Source organism: Camelus bactrianus, chromosome 7, assembly GCF_048773025.1.
Source record: "Camelus bactrianus isolate YW-2024 breed Bactrian camel chromosome 7, ASM4877302v1, whole genome shotgun sequence".
In the NCBI taxonomy this organism is placed as follows: domain Eukaryota; kingdom Metazoa; phylum Chordata; class Mammalia; order Artiodactyla; family Camelidae; genus Camelus; species Camelus bactrianus.
The window spans coordinates 4,997,411-5,017,978 of NC_133545.1; the positions used below are offsets into that span (position 1 = coordinate 4,997,411).

Consider the following 20,568-nt stretch of genomic DNA (forward strand, 5'->3'; position numbering starts at 1 on the left):
TGTGCTGTACAGTAGGTCCTTGTTGTTTATCTGTTTTATATATAGTAATGTGTAACTGTTAATCCCAAATTTCTTATTTATCCCTCCCCCAACTAAATTTTAAAATAATCTTCTCTTTATCTACAAAACTCTTGCTGGGATTTTGATAGGAATTGAGTTAACCTGTATATCAGTTTTGAAAGAATTGATATCTTTACTGTGTTGGATCTTCCAGACCATCAACAAGCCATGTCTCTCCGTTTATTTAGGTTTTCATTGATTTCTTTCAGCAGCATTGTGTAGTTTTCAGCATACAAATCCTGCACATGTTTTGTTATATTTACAGTAAATATTTCCATTTTTCAGTAATTATAAATGGTACTGTAGAAGGTTTGTTTGTGTTTTTTAGATTTATTGGGATTCTCAGTATACACAATTATGGCATGTTCAAATACGGGTTCTTTTATTTCTTCTTTATGATATCTGTGTTTGTTTGTTTGTTTGTTTGTTTGTTTGTTTGTTTCTTTCTTTCTTTCTTTCTTTCTTTCTTTCTTCCTCCCTCCCTCTTTCTCTCTCTCTCTTTCTTTCTTTCTTCTCGTTGCTCTGGCTAGAACTTCCAGCAATATGTTGAATAAGGGTAATAAGGGTGGACATTTTTGCCTTATTCTGGATCTCAGGGAAAGAGCATTCAGTCCTTCCCTGTTAAGTGTGGTGTTAGCTCAAGGTGTCCATAAATAACCTTGGTCAAGTTGAGGAAGTTCCTTCTGTTTCTATTTTTCTGAGTTTTTTTTTAGTCATAAATGGGTGTCAAATTTTGTCAAATGCTTTCTCTGCATTGATTGATGTGATCATGTGATTTTTCTTCTTTAGCTTGTTAATATAGGAGGTTACATTCATAGATTTTTTTTTTTTAATATTGAAGCAGACTTGCATGCCTGGAATGAACACCCCACGTAGTTTTCTTACCTTCTGTCTCTCTCTCTCCCATTCGAAGGCAAGTTCCAAATGGAAAGAAACTTTCTGGTTCATTTTATTCTTGCTGTATCCTGGTTCCCCAAACAATGCCAGGCACACATACATAAGCTCTCAGTACCTATCTGTTGAATGACGAAGGGACAGAAGAGAAATGAAAATTTCCAGGATCAGGGTGAAGGGAGATTGCAGGACAACAACTGTGGGCAACTTGTCCAGAGGGAACAGGTCAGAAGGCTCCAGAAGAGGTCTGGATAGTCTGCAAAGCTAAAGGGTAATTATTATTGTGGTACCTCCATACAATGGGGTGTTATTCTAAAAAGAAATGAGCTATCAAACCACAAGAAGACCTAAAAGGAGGACCTCAAATTCATGTTGCAAAGTGAAACAAGCCACTCTGAAAAAGCTCCATCCTGTAGGAATCGAACTATCTGACCTTCTGAAAAAGGCAAAGCTGTGGAAATAGTAAAAAGATCAGTGATTGCCAGGGGTTAGGAGAGGCAAAGAGGAGTGGACAGAGCACAGAGGATTTTAGGGCAGTGAAACCATTCTGGATGATGCTTTGAAGCTGGGTGCAGTCGTTATACATGTATCCAAACCCAGAGAACGTGCAACACCAAGAGTGAACAACAGACTTCGGGTGATGCTGTGTCAGGGGATGTCCGTCGTTGTAACAGAGGTACCACTCTGGTGGGGGTGTTGACCGTGGGGGAGGCTATGTGTCAGGTTAGCAGAGGGGGAGGGGGTATATGAGAGCTCTCTGTCTTTTCTACTTCAATTTGCTATGAATCTAAAATTGCTCTAGTGGTAGAGCGTATGCTTACCATGCACAAGGTCCTGGGTTCAACCCCAAAACCTCCCCTAAAAATAAATAAATAAATAAATAAACGTAACTACCTCCCTCCCCCCACAAAAAATAGTAAAATAAATTTAAAAAAATAAAAAAAAAATTTATCTAAAAAATAAAGTCTATTTTTAAGCTAATCATGAACTCTAGACAGAAGTCGTCCAGGAAAGAAAAACGCTCACAGTTCACTATACGGCTCAGCCAGGGCCACGTCCAGGTTTTGGGGGCCTGAAGTTTATACAACCGAGGGGAGACACTTTAGAAAAAAGAGGAGTAGCGGGGGAGGGGCAGAGCGCATGCTTAGTTAGCACGCATGAGGTCCTGGGTTCAGTCCCCAGTATCGCCACTAAAAAAAAATAAAGATTAAAATAAGTAAACCTAATTACTTCCCCACCCAACAACAACAAATTGAAAAGAAAAAGGAAAGAAAAGACTAAGTCAAAAAAAAAAAATCTGATTGATCTCAGAGCAATTTCTGGAATCACTGTCCTTTCCCTGTCCTGACCTGTGGGTATGTCTGGGTGACAATGAAGCAGGGAGGCAGCTGACAAGTCCTGAAAACTTTGAGGAGAGCCCAGAACTCCAGGAGGTACAGCAGCCCCTTGCTGGCACCCACCAGCAGGGGACAAAGCCCAAACTCCTGGGCCAGCATTCTGGCCCCCCTGCACCAGACACACGCCTCCACGTGCTCCTTCAGCCCCCCAGGCCGATGCTCAGCTATTCAAGACTCAGTACCAAGGCTGCCTTTTTCATGAAATGTACCTTCCCCACCCTCTTGCCCAGAGTTGCCTGCAGGGGTGTGGGAAGAAGCCTGACAGACCTGGATTTGACTCCTAGCTCCGCCACATGCAAGTTCCGTGGCCTCAGATGTGTGACTTGACCTCCCCAAGCTTCGTGTTTTATCTTCTGTAAATGCAAATCATAATGTCCATCCTGCAGGGCTGTTGGGAAGAACAAACACCTGATACAGTGCTGGACATGAGGTGAGGGTGAAACAACATGTTTTTCTTCCTACTAGCATTAATTTTTTTAATTGTGGGAAAAAACAAATAAAATTTACTGTTCTAACGATTTTTAAGTGTAGGGTTCTGCGGCATTAAGTACGTTCACACTGTTATGCAACCATCACCACCATCCATCTACAGAGCTCTTTTCATCTAGCAAATTCTTTCTCCATTAAACACTAACTCCCCATCCTTCCTCCCTGTCTCCCAGCCCCTAGCACCCTCCATTCTGCTTTCTGTCCCCTCCAGCATTGGGACTGGCCTCTGTGACAGCACTCATCCCTTCTACCTGGGGTAGTGAGCTATTTACATGTATTAATCCCCCATCTGGTCCAGAGGCATGTCACATCCCCGCCCCACAGAGCCTGGTGCAGTCCCGGACACACAGTAACCCACGCTCGAGGAAGAAATGCAGAACACGGGAGGGAGGTTGACAGACGGAGTCCCATATGGGTTCATGGTCAAGGCCCATGGCTTTGTGGTCTACTTTTATGTAGGGGATACTCAGAAAATATTGGGAGCCTAAATGATGATATAGATGGTTTTTGTAAACTTTCACTTATGTTTTGAGTGAATAAAATAGCAGTGACTATTTATTTATTTTAATTTTTTATGGGGGAGGTATTTATTTAGCAGAGGTACAGGGAATTGAACCCAGGACCTCATGCATGCTGGGCATGCGCTCTACCACTGAGCTATGCCCTCCCCCCATCAGTGACTTTAAAACAAGGTGTTAAGCACTGGGATAGATGCTGCTGCCTGCCCACCTGGGAAGTCACTGAGAAGGACCACAGGGCTTAATCTTTGATGACTTAATCCCTGATTGACTGACTGTGAGTGGAAGAGAAGGGGGGCCTCAGGGGAGGGCACAGGGTCAGAGGAAGGAGGCGGGACTACCCATTTGGCTCCTCTGCCCTCTGGGCTGATCCTGAGCCACCCCTCAGCCTGCCTGCCTGATGCTGCCCCGACTTGTGCTGTCTGCCTGCTCTCCCTCTGGGGTTCTCCTCTGAGGACCCCCCTCCCCCCTCCCCTGGCAATGCACACACCCTCACGGCAGGACCAGTTCACACTAACCACCTGTCCCATCAGAAGGGCTCATTCTGTGAAGTTTGTTCTGCCAAGTAGCTAGCTGGCAGTCCAGGAGGGGAAGGGTGGCGGACATGAGGGTAGGCACCACCTCTAAATGGACTCCTCCCAGCCCAGAGGGGTGATGCTCCAGCACTGACCTCTGGGTTCCAGGGTCTTGGTCATGGGAAGCCTTTCAAGTCCCCTCAAACCCCATTATCCAGACAGCCCTCCATCTCTCCCCCAGGTCATTGAGCAAAGCTTTCCCCTCCCTAAATATCCACTCGGCCTCTCCCTTCCCTGCATCTCCAGGAGTCCCCTTTCAAAGGTGAATGCTCCCAGGAAGGGCTGCATGGATTTCTTAGCATAGGCTCGGATCCCTTCACAAGAAGGGGCACAGGAATACATTTGATTCAGGGCATTAAGTCAGCAAATTTGGGTAAAAAGGCCACAGTGGGTCCTCTGAGTAGGGAGGGGTATGAGGGTCTCTGGGGAAATAGAAACACAGGTGCTGAGAGCGGCGGGGGCTGGGGGGAGGACTGAGCGCTGAGCAGAGGTCGTGGGGCTGAGTCCGAGGGAGTTTCTGTCTGGTTGGATGTCAGTGGGCTTCAAGAGGGGCATAAAAGCAGCCTTATTCCCAGTGGCCCAGAAATGGAAGCAACCCAGCTGTCCATGGAGAGGTGAACGGATAAACAAAATGAGGCATGGCATATGCACATATATACATTGTACGTATGCAGGCAACAGGATCTTATTCAGCCTTAAAAGGAAGGACATTCTGACACATGCTACAACATGGATGAAACTTGAGGACATCTGGCTCGTGAAATAAGCCAGATACAGTATGATTTCCTCTATATGATGTACTCAGAGTAGTCAGTAGTAGAGAGACAGAGCGTGACCAGAGCGACCCATCTGGCTGGACGTCCAGAAAGGGTCTCTCCTGGCTGCCAGAGTCCCTGCAGAGACAGGTGTAAAGCCGGAGGGACCGAGATTAGATCATGAGTGTGTAAGTGCATAAAGAATGGGGGGGGGTGCATCAGTCAGAGCCTGTCCCTGAACCTGGAGTGGAACCCAAGCCCCCTCCCCACGGCAGGTGTGTGTGTGTGGTCACAGCCACATCGTATGCTCTGACGGTCTGTGTGAATCCGCGGGCGCTCAGGAGCATCCACAGACATAAGGCACATCTGTGCACCGACTGAAGAGCACAATGGGCCCGGCCAGGGCGCGCCGCGGTGCTGCTAGTGTGGCGATCGCACGTTCCGATGGATGGGGCGACGCTGCCTGCTCTGATCCCTAACTCATTATTAAGCTCCTCGCTCTTTGCAGACGCTCCCTGCGCCTCCCCCGCTCCGGGCTGCAGCGGCGCAGGCGCCGGGCCGTGCCGAGCGCCGAGCGGGGAGCGAGCGGCCGCGCTCCGGGCCGGGGTCCCGGGGGAGCAGGTGAGCGACCCGCGCCGCGCGGCCCCCAGGCCCTTGGAGGAGACGCCGCCCGGCCGCGCTGCGCCGGCGCCCCGGCCTTCCCTGCTTGGCAGTACCCGTCTTGCCTCTGTTGGCATCACCCCTCCTTCCCTTGCCTGGCATCCCTCCTCCCCCCTGCCTGGTATCTCCTCTCCTCCCGCCGGCCTGGCATCCCTCCGCCCCCCTCCCCGGTCTGGCATCTCCCCCCCTCCCCTTGCCTGGCACCTCCCTGGTCTCCCCCCTGCCTGGCACCTCCCTTCTAGTCCTTTCCTGGCACCTTCCTCTTACCTGGCACCTTCCCCTTACCTGGCACCCCCTTCTCCCAGCCTGGCTTCTTCCTCCCCTCCTCCTTTCCTGATCTCTCCCGCTACTCCTGACTCTCTTCCTCCCCCTGCCTGGCACCTCCCCCCACTGCCTTTCTTGCACCTCTTCTATGACTGGCAAACTCCCATCCAGCCTCTTCTCTGATTCTTCCCCCTCCTCATCCTTGCCTGGCATCCTCCCTCCTCCCCCTACCTGGTACCTTCCCACCCACCCTCCCCTGCATTTCCCCTCTTTCCCTTTTCCTGGCACCCTCCTGCCTGGTACCTTCCTCTCCTCCCTTGTGTCTGACACCTTCCCTCCTCCCCAACTGCCTTGTACCTACTCTTCCCCATTGCCTGTCACCTTCTCCCTGCCTGGCACTTTCTAATCCTGCTCCTGCTTGGCACCTCCCCTCTTCTTCCCTCCCTGGCATCTTCCCTCCTCCCCCCTGCCTGGCACCTCCCCTCTTCCTCCCTCCCTGGCACCTCCCCTCTTCCCTCCTCCCTGGCACCTCCCCTTTTCCCCCTTCCCTGGCACCTCCCCCCTCCCCCCTGCCTGGCACTTCCCCTCTTCCCCCGTGCCTGGCATCTCCCTTCCTCTCCCCTGCATGGCACCTACCTTCCTTCCCCTGCCTGACATCTCCCTTCCTCCCCATTGTCTGGCACTTTCCCTATCTCCACTTGGCATCCTCTTGCCTGGACACCTCTCTCCCATTCAGATTGTCCCTCTATCTCCCGCTGTCCTGCAGGGCACCTCCTTCCAACCCTGGGCTGGTAACACCTCCTCTATTGAATCTTCCTCCTCTCATTGCCTCCCCTTCCTCCTCACCCTTCTCAGAGTCACCCTCTGGCCAACACCACCAACGTGTGACCCCAGACTGCTTTCAAGCCACCCCCATACCTAACAGCATTGCCCCTTCCTCATCCCCCACACCCCACCATCTGCCCAGGAATTTCAGCTCACAGGCTGTGTTCTGACCCAAGCCCACAGGGTCCACCAGGAAGCCTATGCACACAGGGACGGCCCAGTGTGAGCTGGGTAAATCACAGAGAAAGTCACCTCTACCTGCCGCCACCCCTGGGATTCCTTTGGGACATCCCTGAGCTCCAGAAGTCATCCTGGCCCCATCCTGGCTGATGGTCGTGACCTTCACCTCCAATGCCCAGCTCTCTCCTGTATTGCCAAGTCCCACAAATTTGCATTCCCCTGCCAGGGCCTGGGCTCTGCCAGGATCCTTTGTTCCTATCCCCTAGCTCTGTCCTGCCGCACCTGCTCTGTGCCTGCTTCCCGTGCGCACACTGCTCCCACCCCACACCTCCCCATGTGCCGCCCAGCCCAGGCTGGCCCTTGCCCGCGCCTCCATCCTGGGCCCTTCCCGCACACCTCCTGCCTTCCTCAGGCCTGTCAGGGAGTTTGTCCACACAGCAGGCCCCTTCAGCCTTCTTCCCCAGCCTCCTCAGGCCCCTTGTGAATCTGCCTCTAGGGCTCAGGTCTGGCCCGCCCCTCCCACTGCCCTCTTCTTTCAGATCCCCCTCAGAATGGGCCTCGGTGCTGCAGGCACGGTAGGCTCTGGGCCCGGGCACCGAGGGGGCACTGGATGACTCCCCCGCTGCAGGACCCTGCCACCTATGACTCCAGGCCTTCAGCACCCACCCGCCGTGGTACAGGTAGGCGCTGCCTCCCCCCCGCCAGCCCAGGAGCCCTGGGTTCCATTGAGAGTCGCTGGCTCTGGGCCCCTGGTCACACCCACGGCCTCCTCTTGGCCCTCCTCCCTGCAGCGGGACCTGTGGCAGTGCCCCTTCTTATCCCCTCTCCCACAGCTGGAGCCTCTGCCCAGACCCTGCTGACAGCTCCCTCCACCCTTGCCCTCCCTCTTGCTCAGCGTCCCCTCACCTCCTGTTGTCCTGCCTCTCAAAGCCAGTCGGAGCCAGGGACAAGTGAACCTGAAGCTGGGTTGTGGGTTCAGGTGAAAATGGTCTGGAGCTCTGGCTTGTGCCACTTTTTCGGCCCCCAAAGGCGCCCAGACACACACCTCCTCTCCCCTCACCTGTGTGTGAGTGCACGCATGCGCACCCCCCTCCGCGTGCACACATGCTCTCTGCCAGCTGAGAGGAAGCTGCTGATCCCTGGCACAACTTGGGCTATAGAAACTAACCCCCCAAACATGCCATGGCAAACATCTAAAAGCCTCTGGGGTGGTGGCGGCATCCTGGTTGTATGGCCTCGGGTGGGAGCCAGCCCTGCCCTGCCACTAGGCAGGCCTGGGGCTCTGAGGGCTCTCAGGCCCATTGCATGTGCATTGGACCCTGCCGAGCCTCCCCTGGGCTTTATGAGAGGAGGACGGCCTGGGTAATCCTACGTCAGTCCCCCTAGTCCAGAAGGAAGCGCTGAGGCACCCCATGGGAAGACCGCATGCCTGCGAGCGACTTTCACCTCTGGGGAGGGGTTGCAGCTGGGTCTGAAGCCCACAATCTGGTCTGAGCTCACCTGTCCAGCCCCACCTGTCACTCTGGCTGCCTCACTGGTGGGAATCACCTGGCAACAGACTGGGTGCTGTCAGGGCCCTAAGAGTGTGGGGGACCCAGTCCCTGCCCTCTGGGCTGGCAGTACAGCTTGGGGAGCAGACTTAGCCATCCCATAGGACATACCAGAGTGGATGATTCAGGCCTCAGGGCTCTGAGGAGGGAGACATCAGGAAAGCCCTCAATGGGGGCAATTTGAAGTGGGCTTTCAGAGAACAGGAGGGTGGGGTAGGCTGGTGCCTGGGGTTGGCGGGGCGGGAGGCACCAAATTGTCTCCACTTCTCCTCCCTCAGAAGGAGCTGAGGAACTTCGCTCCCTGCCTGGGCTGCTCTGAAGGCCAGGGCATCCCTGCCTCCTCTCTGCCCTGTACCCCACTGGCAGGTTGTTCCCAGGGCAAAATGGTGTGGGACACTGGCTGCTGGGAGAGCCTGGCTGGCCCAGAGGTGGAGCAGCACTGGATGGCAGAGAGTACCATCATCCGGTCCTGGTTGCCATGGAAACGCAGGTGGTTCTAGGAGTTCATCAAGGCTCCCAGACAGAGGTCCTGCCGCTGCCCCGCAGTCTCACCACTGCCTGAGGTTAAGTGTGGACGAGCTCTTAGCTTGTGAGGCTGGTTTTAAATGCAAACTCCTAGAGAAAAGGTGTGAGCCAGTGCGCTAAATACCTTCTTTGGAGGCAGCTCTAAAGTTCTGGGGTGTCAGAAGATGGTGGCCAGGTCACATGGGGGTGCTGATGGGGCCACAGCTGAGGTCTCTGGGAGGTGCACCAAACCCAGGCCCCCACGTGGTGAGTCCTCATAAATTGTGACTGATTTGGGGTGCACTGAGACAAGCCCTGGGGGGCTCCCCATCAGCAATAGGTGGGTGCCCTGGGCTGCTCCAGGCCCTCCCTGAAGGAGGGGATCTTCCTGAAGGGATGGGCAGTGGGGGAAGGGAGGCTTGAGAAGATTGAGTCCCCAAGTGGCCCTGGTCACGAGAGGAATCGAGAGTTCATTCGAGGATTCCTGGGGGATCAGGAGCCCCGACCTCTCCGTGTGATGGAAGTGGTGAGGGATGAGGTGCTGGGGGAAGTTTCTGGTGTTTTATTTTGGAGTCCCATTAGCATAAAATTGGCCTGCATTCAGCGCGTGCAGTTGCAGACAGGGAGCCGGCTTTGACGCTCGGTGGCTTGGGCACGTGCTGTCATTTGGATGCTGACAGCCCGTGCTAGCGTCTAGACAGCAGCGCGGGCCCCAGCGAGCAGCAGCTGGAGGCTGTCTTCGCCCCAAGTGCCCGCGGTGTGATTGCAAGTGAGAGCTGGTTGTTAGTGAGCGTTAAGTGGCAGAGGTAATGAGCCGGAGGTGTCACGCGGGGGAGGTGTCACCGGGGGAGGCAGAGCTGCAGACGTGCAGGATGAGCCAATGGCCCTCCGTTCTGTCTGGATTCTGAGCCCTCTTGAATCGCTGCACCAGAGGGGTCAGCCTGCTTCTGGTGGGCACTCAGCTGAGGGAGGCTTTATTGTAAGGGCACAGCTGTGCCCCTGGTGCCCCATGCTCGTGTGGATGTGCAGACCCTCGGTAACTCAGAAGGGACCGTGGGAGAGGAGCTGCTGCCTTCAGCCTGGCCCACTTCTTCATTTGCTTCCCAAGCTGTGAAACCCATTTCTTTGTGACCCACACTTAAACTTCTAGGAAATTTGAGAAAAAGTCTCATGAGCATGTGGCCATTCAGGCCTTTACTGGAATTTACAAGGTTGGATCATCTCCCATATCAACCTTCTTTCCAGACTGAAGAACGTTCTGGGGGCTGGAGTGAGGAATGGCATGTTGTGAGGGAAGGGAGGGAAGGAGAGAAGAACAATGCAGGAAGATGGACTCCCCTCGTTCCCAAAGAGCTTGAGGTGGTTTGCGAAGACACCTGTAGTGAGGAAATCGGGACACAGGAGTGCAGGGTGGGGAAGGGATGTTGTAGCCAAGGACGGGGCTGGTGGACAACACGCAAATCAGGAGGCCCGGGCCCCTCCCACAGCGGGTACATGAGCCGTTACACTGCCTGTAAGACAAAAATCAAACCATTTGTCCCCAAAGACTGTGATTTTTGGCCATGAGACCCTGAGAAGTCTCTCCTGTGTGAGGAGATGGAGGGGCACTGTGTGACAATTTAAGCAATGTCCTCAACAAAGCCACAGCAGTTTCCTCCAACTAAGCTGGGGGCTGACATAATACTGCGCAGCCGTATAAATCCTGCTGACCCTGCTAAATCCAAAGGTAAAATTTGGAACAACTAGAAGAATGTATCGCCTGTTAATATTTACAACAAAGTTTCTAATAATTATCAGGCAGCAGGAAAGCGTATTTAAAATGGGGCAGCAAGTGCAGAGTCACCTGCTTGGGGTAAGGGCATGATCCTCACAGGGAAACAAAGATCCTGATCAGCATGTGTGGCCAACAGGTGAGCGTGGGTGCAGATGGGAACCAGTCACACACCCTACCCCCAGATCCTGAGCCTACTGAGAAATAGACTCGGATGGCAGGGACTTACCAGCTGTAGGTCAGGGAAAGCTGGACCCCGATGAAAGAGGCTTGAACCGGAGACCCAGATATGGAAGGCAGATCTTACGCCTTCACTTGGGTTTGCTGACCTGGCACATGGGAGCACGGGGAGATGGGCAGCCTTTTGTCAGGAGACCCCCCTCAGGGGAGGTCAGGCCACGGGGAACAGCCCTGACTTCACCTTCCCACGACCCAGGAGAGGAACTTGTCCAGAAAGTGTCAGACCCTTCCAAGGGGGAGGAGGGGTGGGAAGAGGCAGCGGAGGATTCCAAGGTCTTCACTCCTGAAATAGAGTAGAAGCTTCTTTGTGAACACATAGAGACAAGAGAGGGTGCCCTTCACTGTGGGGGGTCAGACCATCCTGGTTGCTGGACAGTGGCATCAAAGCTCAAGTTCAGTCCTGGGAGTGACCTTTGCCCCTTACCCCTTCCTTCTCTCTCCATCAGGACAACCGTTGTATTTGATTTTTAAAAAATACTTTATTTTATTTTTTATCTTTCTTGTGGGGGTGGGGGTAGGCAATTAGATTCATTTTAATTTGTTTATTTTTAATAAGGATACTGGGGATTGAACCCAGGACCTTGTGCATGCTAAGCACGCACTCTACCACTGAGCTGTACCCTTTCCCACCCCATTTTATTTGATTTTATTTCTTAGACACATCTCTAGTCCATCCACATGCCAGTCCACGCCACTGTTGTCTTCCCCCTGGACAACAAGGGGTGTCCCACACAGGGGCTGGCCCACCTCCAGGGGCGCCACATGGGCTTGTAACACAGGCCTGATCCATTTCATCTTCCATTTCGTCCAGGGCTTTGAGTTCCTTCCCTCGCTCTGGGCCTTCACATGGGCTGTTTCCTTTGCCTACCACACCCTTCCAGCTCCCTTCACCTGCCTAGGTGCACTCATCATTCAGGTCTCAACTTAAATCCCACCTCTTCCAGGGACACTTTCTCCCACCTGAGAGGCAAGCTTCCACCTTCTTTTGTCTTGTAGCATGTACCCAAAATTTAAAGATTTAATTGTCATGCTCCTTAAGGGCACAGACTACATCTGTCTTGTTCAGCACAGTACTGAAAATATTTCTTGAATGAATGAAGCGGTAGTGGAGAGAAGGTGGCTCTGACGGCTGATCCTGAAAGGATCCTGAGATTCCTTTGTACTGTTGGCCCTGCCCTCTCTACACTCCCACAACCCAAGGGTTTCTTGGAGGGCTTCTTGCCTGCCCACCTTGACCTGCTGACACCTGAGCTGCTCTGTGCAGGTGCTCTTGGTCACGCCTGGACAGTCTCTCTCCGATAGGACCTGTTCGCCGTGATCGTGGTAGTTCATGCCCTTTTCAGTTGTTCTTGTGGTGAGGGAGGCTCTTCCTTCCTGTGACCTTGATCTTGCCCTTAAAATTACAGAGAATGAACCCCTTCTGCTTCCATGATATCTGATTGCCTCCAGACATTTGAAGGCCCTCCTCCCACATGCCCTGTGTCTGCTCTCGGGACATCCAGCCCTGGCCTCTTCAAATGTTCCTTACCTAGGAGAGCCAATGGGGGTTGGAGCCCCCTCAGTGGTACCAGACAGGCTTCGGAGCCACCCAGGCCTCCTCAGAGGATGAGCTCTGCCCGTTACCTGCTAGGCAGCCTTGGGCCAACACTTTGTTCTCTGAGCCTCAGCGTCTCCTCTATAAGGCAGGATTTAATACCCCATCTATAAAGATTCCTTGGGATGCTGAGTACCCAGCACTCTGCATAAGGCCAGCACATAGTGGATGCTGGGAGTCCCCCTCATCACTGTGTGGGTTAAAATGTGATGCTCGGTGCAGTACCCACTCCAGGTGTCACTCATCTTTGGACCCCAAAACACCAGCTATGGTGACCTGTGTCTCCCTTAACTCCAGCCCAGCCCCTGTCCTCAGTGATGCCGTTGTCTCATTAGGGCTGATATCAGTGAGAAGTCCCAGGGCTCTCCACCCACCAGCAGGAAGGTCATCTCTGGTCCTGGTTCTGAGCACTCAGATGCAGAGTTACCTTGTGAGCATTAGCCATCTTTCTAGACAGCAGCTCTCCTCCAGCCTGATGCAGTCTGCATATTCGAGAGGCCTGCCTTCTTGGCCTTTAAGGAAGTTTTTAGTTGGGGGGAAAATGTGAGCCAGCCAGTGTAGCTCAGGGGGGAGCCCTGTGGTCTGCTGGCTCTCCTGGGCTGTGAACAGATTCCATCCGGTCTCAGCAGCTGAATCAACAGCAGGGGCCCAGGTAGGTGGGCTGGGAGGAGGTGCTGCAGGAGAGGGGGGTGCCCGCCGGGTTGGGGGGCTGAGTAGAGGGAGGGGAAACTGAGCTCCAGCTCTGTCTGCAAATCCCACTCCACGCCTCCCCCACCAGCAGGAAGCATCGTGGTGCTTTTTTGCTGTTTCTTGCCTCAGTTTCCCCTTTGAGCCATTTTAACCAGGCCTCTTCCTTTAGGAGAAAACCCCGTCTTAGGAACTCTTTCAAAAATATGCCTGCTGGTGGTCGACACCCTGTCTGTCAAGACTGACACCCCCCCCCCCCCCCCGCCCGCCCGGCTCGCCACCGCTGCTGCAACAGCCTTCACATCCTCTGCGGCATGTGAGACCAGAGCAGTTGCTCCTGGATGGGAAAGTCGGAAGCAGGCTGGGGTCAGAATAACAGCAACCAGTGTTGATTGATGGCTTATTACGAATTTTAAGAATTTTACATGGGTTTAACTGATTTGTCCTCCCCACAACACTGTGAGGTAAGAGCTGGCACTGTCAGCACTTTTAAGATGAGAAACTGAGGTTACGGAGTTTCCCAAAGGTCAGAGAAGAGTCCCAGCTGGTGTCCCCAGCGTGCTGTGACCCAAACTGTGGCCCTCAAAGGGCAGAGCAGCCATGCTTTTGTACAGGCCCCAGCATCCCTGGTTCACCCTGCATCGGAGTTGTCCTCAGGCACAGGGCCCACCCCATTGCTTCCCATCAATTGTTGGGTCCCTAGGGGCGTGGGAGGGTCAGCCCCTAAAATAGGAAATGGGGGTGTGGTCGATTGCCAGCTCATGCCCCTTCAAAAAGGGACAGCCCCCCAATTCCATCTATGTTGCCAGATTTCCAGGGTTTTAAGAGATTCTAGAAGTCTAGCTTTCTATAGGAAAGCTTCCAGTTTTTAGGTTTTTTAAGAGTTTAAGATGCACTGTGGGCTAAGCGAAACCTGCCTGGCCTTCCCAGTTTGCAGCATCCGCCTTGAGCTGTCCTTACCCCATCACCCGTCACTGCCATCCTTCAAGCCCAGAGCCCTAAACTGGTGCTACTCGGTGGGCCCCACTCTGAGACACACTGCATGAAGAGCTATTGTCACTTCAGGTGGTCTCCTGTCATCAATGACTCATAAACAAAAGGCAGAGTCTTGTCAACAACTTGAGGACCATCTCCCAGGTCCCTCCTGAGTAGAAGTCAGGGGTCCCAGGTTGAAAGCATCACTCTTCAGTCCTCAGTGATGTGCTGCTCATGGGAAGGGCCAAGACTCTTGGAGATGCACCCTCTCCCCTTGTCCATGTTCTCAACCCACAGCAGGGGCTGCTGAGGGAATTCAGGGCACTTTGACCACCAATGGGGGAGCAGTCAGATGGTGAGCAGAAAAGACCATTGACCTTGAGATCAGTACCTGGGAGTTTGAGCCCCTTCAACACTAGCTGGCTGTCTGGCTCTGAGTCAGTCACTAATCTTGTGTTCCTCATCTTTAAAGTGGGTAAACTCATAACATGCAGCCCTTTAACTTCCTGGGATGTTGAAAGAACCAAATTCAGTTATGAGGATTGAGCTTTTCTGTAAGCTATTAAGCTCCATAAAGATACACGTGGTAATTTGGAGGCGTCTGACAAGTCTCTCCCAACGTCTTGAGTAGGACGTACACACGTGGCCTGAATGCAGTGGCGTGCTGGGGAGTATTTAACAACTGACAGGGTGCGAAGGGGGAGCTGAGATCTGATTTGTATCCTTTGCTAATTTCCATGGTATAAATACTCCTACCGTAGCTGATTTTAAACTACCAACATGACACTCCAGCACATCACTGGATAGTCCTATGATTGAATAAATTTGCTGCCAATTGAAGACTAATCCCAAAGGGTGCAGACTGTTCAGAGAGAGGAGAGAAGGCTTTGTCCTGGTGCCTTTTTCACTACATTCAGTAAAGACTTGGCTGAAGAGAGAAGGTCATGCTCCCTGGATTTATGAATGATGCACAGCTGGAAAGGATGGTAAATATATTGGATGCAGAATCGAGATTCAAAAGCTCTTAGAATAATGGGCTAATTCTTACAAGATGTAGATTCTTGAGTCCAAAAAGGCAACTTTACAAGTATGCGATGGGAAGACATGTTTTGGCACAATCAAAGTAGAAAGAGAATCGAATTTTTAACTGACAGGAAGTTCAGTACAAGTCCAAAGCAGGATGGGTGGTTGCCTTCGAGTGATACATTAGTGACTGTGGAGGCTCCGTTCAGTCCTCTATGACTTAAAGAAAATGTTCATATTTTGTCCTCTCGCTTCTATTTTTCTCTTTACAATAACACAGTGAGAGAGGTGAGCTGATAGTAAAGCCATCTTAAAGATGAAGAGACTGAGGCTCAGAGAGGTTGGCACTTTTGTCCTTCCATCAATAGGCTGTGGAATAGACTCAAACTCAGGTCTTTCCGTCCCAGGGTCTGCCCACTTCTGAGCACTTCAGGCAAACCAGAGGTTGTGAGGGGAGAGGCTGGTGGTGCATGGACTGGCAGGATTAGTTTGGGGGAGCTGCCATAACAAGCTGCCAGACTGGGCAACCTTGACAGTGGAAATGTACTTTCTCACAGTTCCGGAGGCTAGAAGTCTGAGATCGAGATGTGGTTCCTTCTGAGGGCTGTGAGGCGAGGATTGTTCCAGGCTTCTCTCCTGCGGTCTTGGGCCGGTGTCTCCTCACACTGTCTTCCCTCTGTGTGTGTCTGTCTCAGTGTCCTGATTGCCCCAATTCTATGACACCAGTCATGCTGGATTAAGGTCACCTGTGTGACCTGCCTCATTGTAACTTGATTACCTCCTTAAAGACCCTATCTTCAAATAAGATCACACTCTGAAGTACCGGGGGTTAGGACACCAGCAAATGAGTTGGGAATGGGGGAGACCCACCATTCAACCCACAACAGAGGGACTTTGAGAGCTGCCTTCAGAATCTGGAGCCATGTCTTAAGGAGGAGGGAGAAGGTTCTAGGTGGCAGAACCTCCAGGAGGTGACCGTGGGTCACACCCACCACGGGAAGAACCAAGGCCCGAGGAACAGTTTGACTTGCTGTCACTGTGGGGTCCCGTGGGCCCCTTGGCTGCTGGAACACCAGCTCCGCACCTGGCTCTGGCTTTCCTCCCATGGGAACTTGCGGAGCCGGAGGGAGGCCTCCCGCGCTCCTGTCCCCACAGATACCCAGGCTGCTTCTCGGTCCTGGCCACCCCTGCTGCCTCCGCCAGGGTTTGGGCGCAGCTCCCAGAAACTCAGGGATTCCTCCATCACCCTCAGGCCTGGCTGCAGCTGCTGGCTTCTCCACCTGTCCCCCAGGCCAGCTGCCCCACCAAGCCACAGCCCCTCCGAGGATAGTCATTAGCCGGTGATTGCCTCTCTTTTCCAAAAGGAAGCCCGGAGCTCTGGGATGGGATGTACTGGTCCTCCACCCTTCCTGCCTCGTGCCGGAGCTGTGGCCAAACTGGGGCAGGAGCTGACATGAGCTGCTCACATCTCCCACCCTGTTGATGCCTTCAGCCCCGTCAGTCCCTATTCGGTCCTCACGCTCCCTGAGGGCTGAGGCTGTGTCTAGTGTGTGAGTCAGCAGCACTTCGTCCAAGAGCGTCATATAGTAGGTGCTCACTGAACATGTGGACGGCCGGCAGCGGAGGGGTGGGGCAGGGCAGGGGGTGGGGGAGGAGGCCCCGCTTTTCCTTCAGATGCCTCCATCAGCAGCTCCCAAACCTCAGCTTCTCTGTGCCGGACGAGCAGCCTTCTGAATTCTTAGGTTTCCCTCCAGTTGGTTCACCGCTTGTGGTGGCTTCTCCGTGTCTCCCCTTCCCTCCTTTCCTGCAGCTCCTAGCCAGGTTTCTACACAGGCTTCTCACGTAAGGCCCGCCTTACATACTGATGCTGCTGGTGGCCATTCTCTGCTCAAGGAAGCTTCTCGTGGTTTGGTAGAACCCTGACTCCCCATTGGCTCCAAGAGCCACTGTGATGGGCCAGTCTGAATAATCACCTGGCCGACCCCTCACAGGTACCCTCCATGGCACCTATGATGGCCCACAGGCTTAGCACTGGAAGCAAGTAATGACAGGCTATTCGGTAAGTGTTAACTCCATGCCGGATGCCGTACTGAGGTCTGCACGTACACGCCTTCATTCTGATTCTTGCACCCACCTGTGAGTCAGGAGCAGGGGTCCCTGTCTTGCAGACGGGGAAAATGAGGCTCAGACGGGTTAAGTCACTTGTATAAGTTTATGGTCAGTCAGAGGCTGAGCCAGTGTGGGCCCAAGACTGCCTGACTCTAGAGTAGTGGTTCTCAACCCTGGGCAGTTTCACCCTCCAGCGACAAAGGACAATGTCTGAAGATGGGGAGAGGAGCCTCTGGTAGAATTTACATGAGGCTGCCCCCACAATAAAGAATTATCCAACCTGAAATGTCAACAGTGCCGGGGTTGAGAAGCCCTGTTCTAGAGTCCAAGCTCAGAGCCATCACACTGTGGAACCTGCAGACCCCACCCAGCGCAGGGGGTTCAGGACCCGGGGGAGGACAGGATCCCAGAGGACTGGAGCAATGGACAGCGCAGTAAGGCCCCTGGCCCAGAACAGGCTGGCTCACAGTGGCCGAGGCGAGTGCCTGGATCTGGGAGCAAGGGCACTGGGTCAGGACAGGCCAAGGGGCTACCTGGAGGGCATTCATTACACAGGTGGATGCGGGGCACCAGTTGGCCTGGTTGCAAAGTTGCGGAAACCAGGAGTGATGCACCAAGCAGGTCCAGGCCCTGAGACCACCCCACTCCGTCCCCTCTCCCCACTCACTCCATGGTGTATTTCAAGGCCTCTTGGTTGTCACCACAGCAGTTTGAGCCCCAGAGACTCACTTTGTGGGGACATGGGAGAGGCTGAGCCAGCTTTGACCATGAAATCCTTGATCACAGGCAGACCTCTCAATGCCACATACTTTTGCCTGGTGGCCCAAGAAACCTACGGCCCTCTGCACATAGATGAAGGCTTTTGCTGTTTGCTTGGATCATTTCTTCTACCCTTCTTAGGCCAGTTCTCCAGACCTGTGGCCATCCAGTGGTACCAGGAAGGCAGGATGAGGTGGCACTGGGGCAGCTGTGGCCAGGTAACCACATGCTCCCAAAGGAAGTGCCTAAGGTGGCTTGGTGGGCTAGACAGGGTGGCACGCAGACGTGGCAGTCCGTGTGCACGTGTCCCATCCTGGAGTTCCACGGATGCAGACATGTATGTCCATCTGTGAGGCTGGGAGAAGCCCCTGAAAGGATTCAAAGTTTAACAAGGATTCACTTTTTGGCTCAAAGGTAATTCTTACACAGGAACTAACACAACTTCCTCTGACACACTGACATTGATTTTAGACACCTTAATGGCAAATTTTCTAGAATTTATATTCCCAATGTTTAAAATGATCTGCTTGAGATTTTTTGAGTATATTTTAAAGGATAATTGAGGGCAATTCAGCTTAAATGTGCAGGCCTCTGGGGATCTTGATTTCCTTCTTTAAAAAGCAGGTGTTTGGGGAAGGCAGAGGTGTGTGTCTGTGTCTATCCCCAGCAGGCAGGCACTCCACAAAGGGTCGTCAGAGAGGCAGCTTGAGGTGAAGGGGAGAACCTAGGGACCTGGAGGTTGGGAGACCCGATCTGCAGTCCCAGACCCAGCCCGTAACAGCACAGTGACTTTTGGGCAGGTCCCCTGGCTTCTCAGCTCCTCCTTTTCCTTATCTTTAGAATGGGAATCCCGGCCCCCACCCAATGGGGTCTCTGTCAGAATCAGACAGGTTAATGTGTGTGACAGTGCTTGTTCGAAGCCCCAGACACGCCTGAGATGATGTCACTGTTATTAACCCCACAAACCAGGAGCACAGACAGTAGGTAACATCCCCCAGCACTCAGAAGCACGCTGGAAATCCCGAGTAGACTCGGAGTGGGCTCTCTCTACCCACACCTTTGAGATCTTGGGGTTCCTACCATGTGCCAGATACTTGGGATTTATCCACTAAAAAGACAGAAAGATCCCTGCCTTTGGGAGTTTACATTCTAATGGGAGAAAGAGTGAATCACTCACATAACAAGCAAGTAGATATTATAGACTGGAGGAGGGTGTGCGGTACTGTGGGAGGAAATCCAGCAGAATGAAAGAGATAAGGAGCGTGCAGGGGAGGGGGAGGTGGTGGCTTCTAATAGGGCGGACAGATAGTGCCCCATTGAGAAGGGGACATTTGATCAAAGACTTCAGGGAGGTGACAGCATTAGCTGGAGGAAAAGCGTGCCTGGCTGAGGGAACAGCAGGCTCAGAACCCCAAGGCTGCCAAGTGCCTGGAGTTTCTGAAGGACCACGAGAAGGCCAGAGACTGGGGCAGAGAAAGGAGTGATGGAGATGCAGGAGGTAGGACCAGAGGGAGCAGGATGTGGCAATGGGACTGGGTCCTGGGACTGGCAGGACCTGACCCTTACTCAGAATGAGATGGGGGGGTCTTGGGAGAGTTTTGAGCAGAAGTGACACGATCTGACTCCCTTTCTTAAAGGAACACTCTGGTTGCGTGTTGAGAATAAACTGTTGGGCGCCAGGTAGGAAGCAAGCTCTTCATTATTCATGGATTGGACCAGGGTGGTGGCAGGGGAGAGGTGAGAAGGGGTTGGATTCTGGATCCAGAGCCAGCAGGACTTGCTTTCTGATTGGATGTGGGATGTGAAAAAAAGACAGGATTCCAGGATGGTGCCAAGGTCATGGGCCTGAGCAGCTGGAAGGAGGGTGAGGACTATGGGCAGAGAGCTGAGTTTGACGTAGAAGAGTGAGAGGTTCATCATGGGCGTATCTAGTAAAGGTCCAGGGGGAATGGACAGCTGGACACATGAGTCTAAGGACTGGGAGAGAAGCCTGGGCTGGAGGAAAACTTTGGGAATTGTCAACATATAGATGGTATTTAAAACTCTGAGTTTGGGGCAGGGGGAGGGTATAGCAGTGGTAGAGCACATACTTAGCATGCACGAGGTCCTGGTTTCAATCCTCAGTACCCCCATTAAAAATAATAATAAATTAAAAAGTTTTAAAAAGAATAGAACTCTGAGTTTGGATGATGGGTGAGATCTCCAAGGAATGATTACAGAGCAGTGTAGAGGACCAAAGACTGGCACTGAGGCACCCCACCCTGAGAGGGAGGGAGGACTGGACAGCCCAGGAGACTGCGAAGGGGCAGCCAGGAATGCAAGGGGAAAACCAGGAGAGGGAAGTGTCCTATGATCCAAGGGAAGAGAGTATTTAAGAGAGGAGCGAGTGATCAACCGTGCTGGATGCTGCAGCTGGGGAAGCAGGCTGATGCCTGAGTAGCGCCTGGAGGGCTGGGAATTCAGGGAGAACTGAGACAGCAAACCTAGACAACTCTTTAGAGAAATTTTGTTGCAACTGGGTAGTAACCAATGGGATAAGCAGGTTATGTGAGTGTTTTGCAGAGAGAGAATGTGTCATGCTGATGGGGGTAATCCCGTGGAGAGAGGAAAGCTGCTAATTTGATGGTGCGGGACAGAACTGCTGGAGCGATGCCCTCAAGTGTGTGAGAGGGGACGGAGCTCATACACAAGGGGATGGCCAGCTTTAGATTGGAGCACAGAGAACACAGCTGTAGGAAC

The 20,568-nt window shown here is 52.9% G+C and overlaps 1 protein-coding gene across 1 annotated transcript in view; it reads left to right on the forward strand.

The window, feature by feature from the left end:
• Positions 1 to 5,214: 5,214 nt before the first annotated feature.
• Positions 5,215 to 20,568, forward strand: part of SMARCD3 (SWI/SNF related BAF chromatin remodeling complex subunit D3) — a 31,542-nt gene continuing 16,188 nt past the window's right edge. Inside the window, exons 1-2 of the mRNA XM_074366751.1 lie at positions 5,215 to 5,309; positions 7,157 to 7,297. Of these exons, the coding sequence (XP_074222852.1) occupies positions 7,259 to 7,297 (39 nt within the window). The 5' untranslated portion in view covers positions 5,215 to 5,309; positions 7,157 to 7,258. The remainder of the gene's footprint in view (positions 5,310 to 7,156; positions 7,298 to 20,568) is intronic.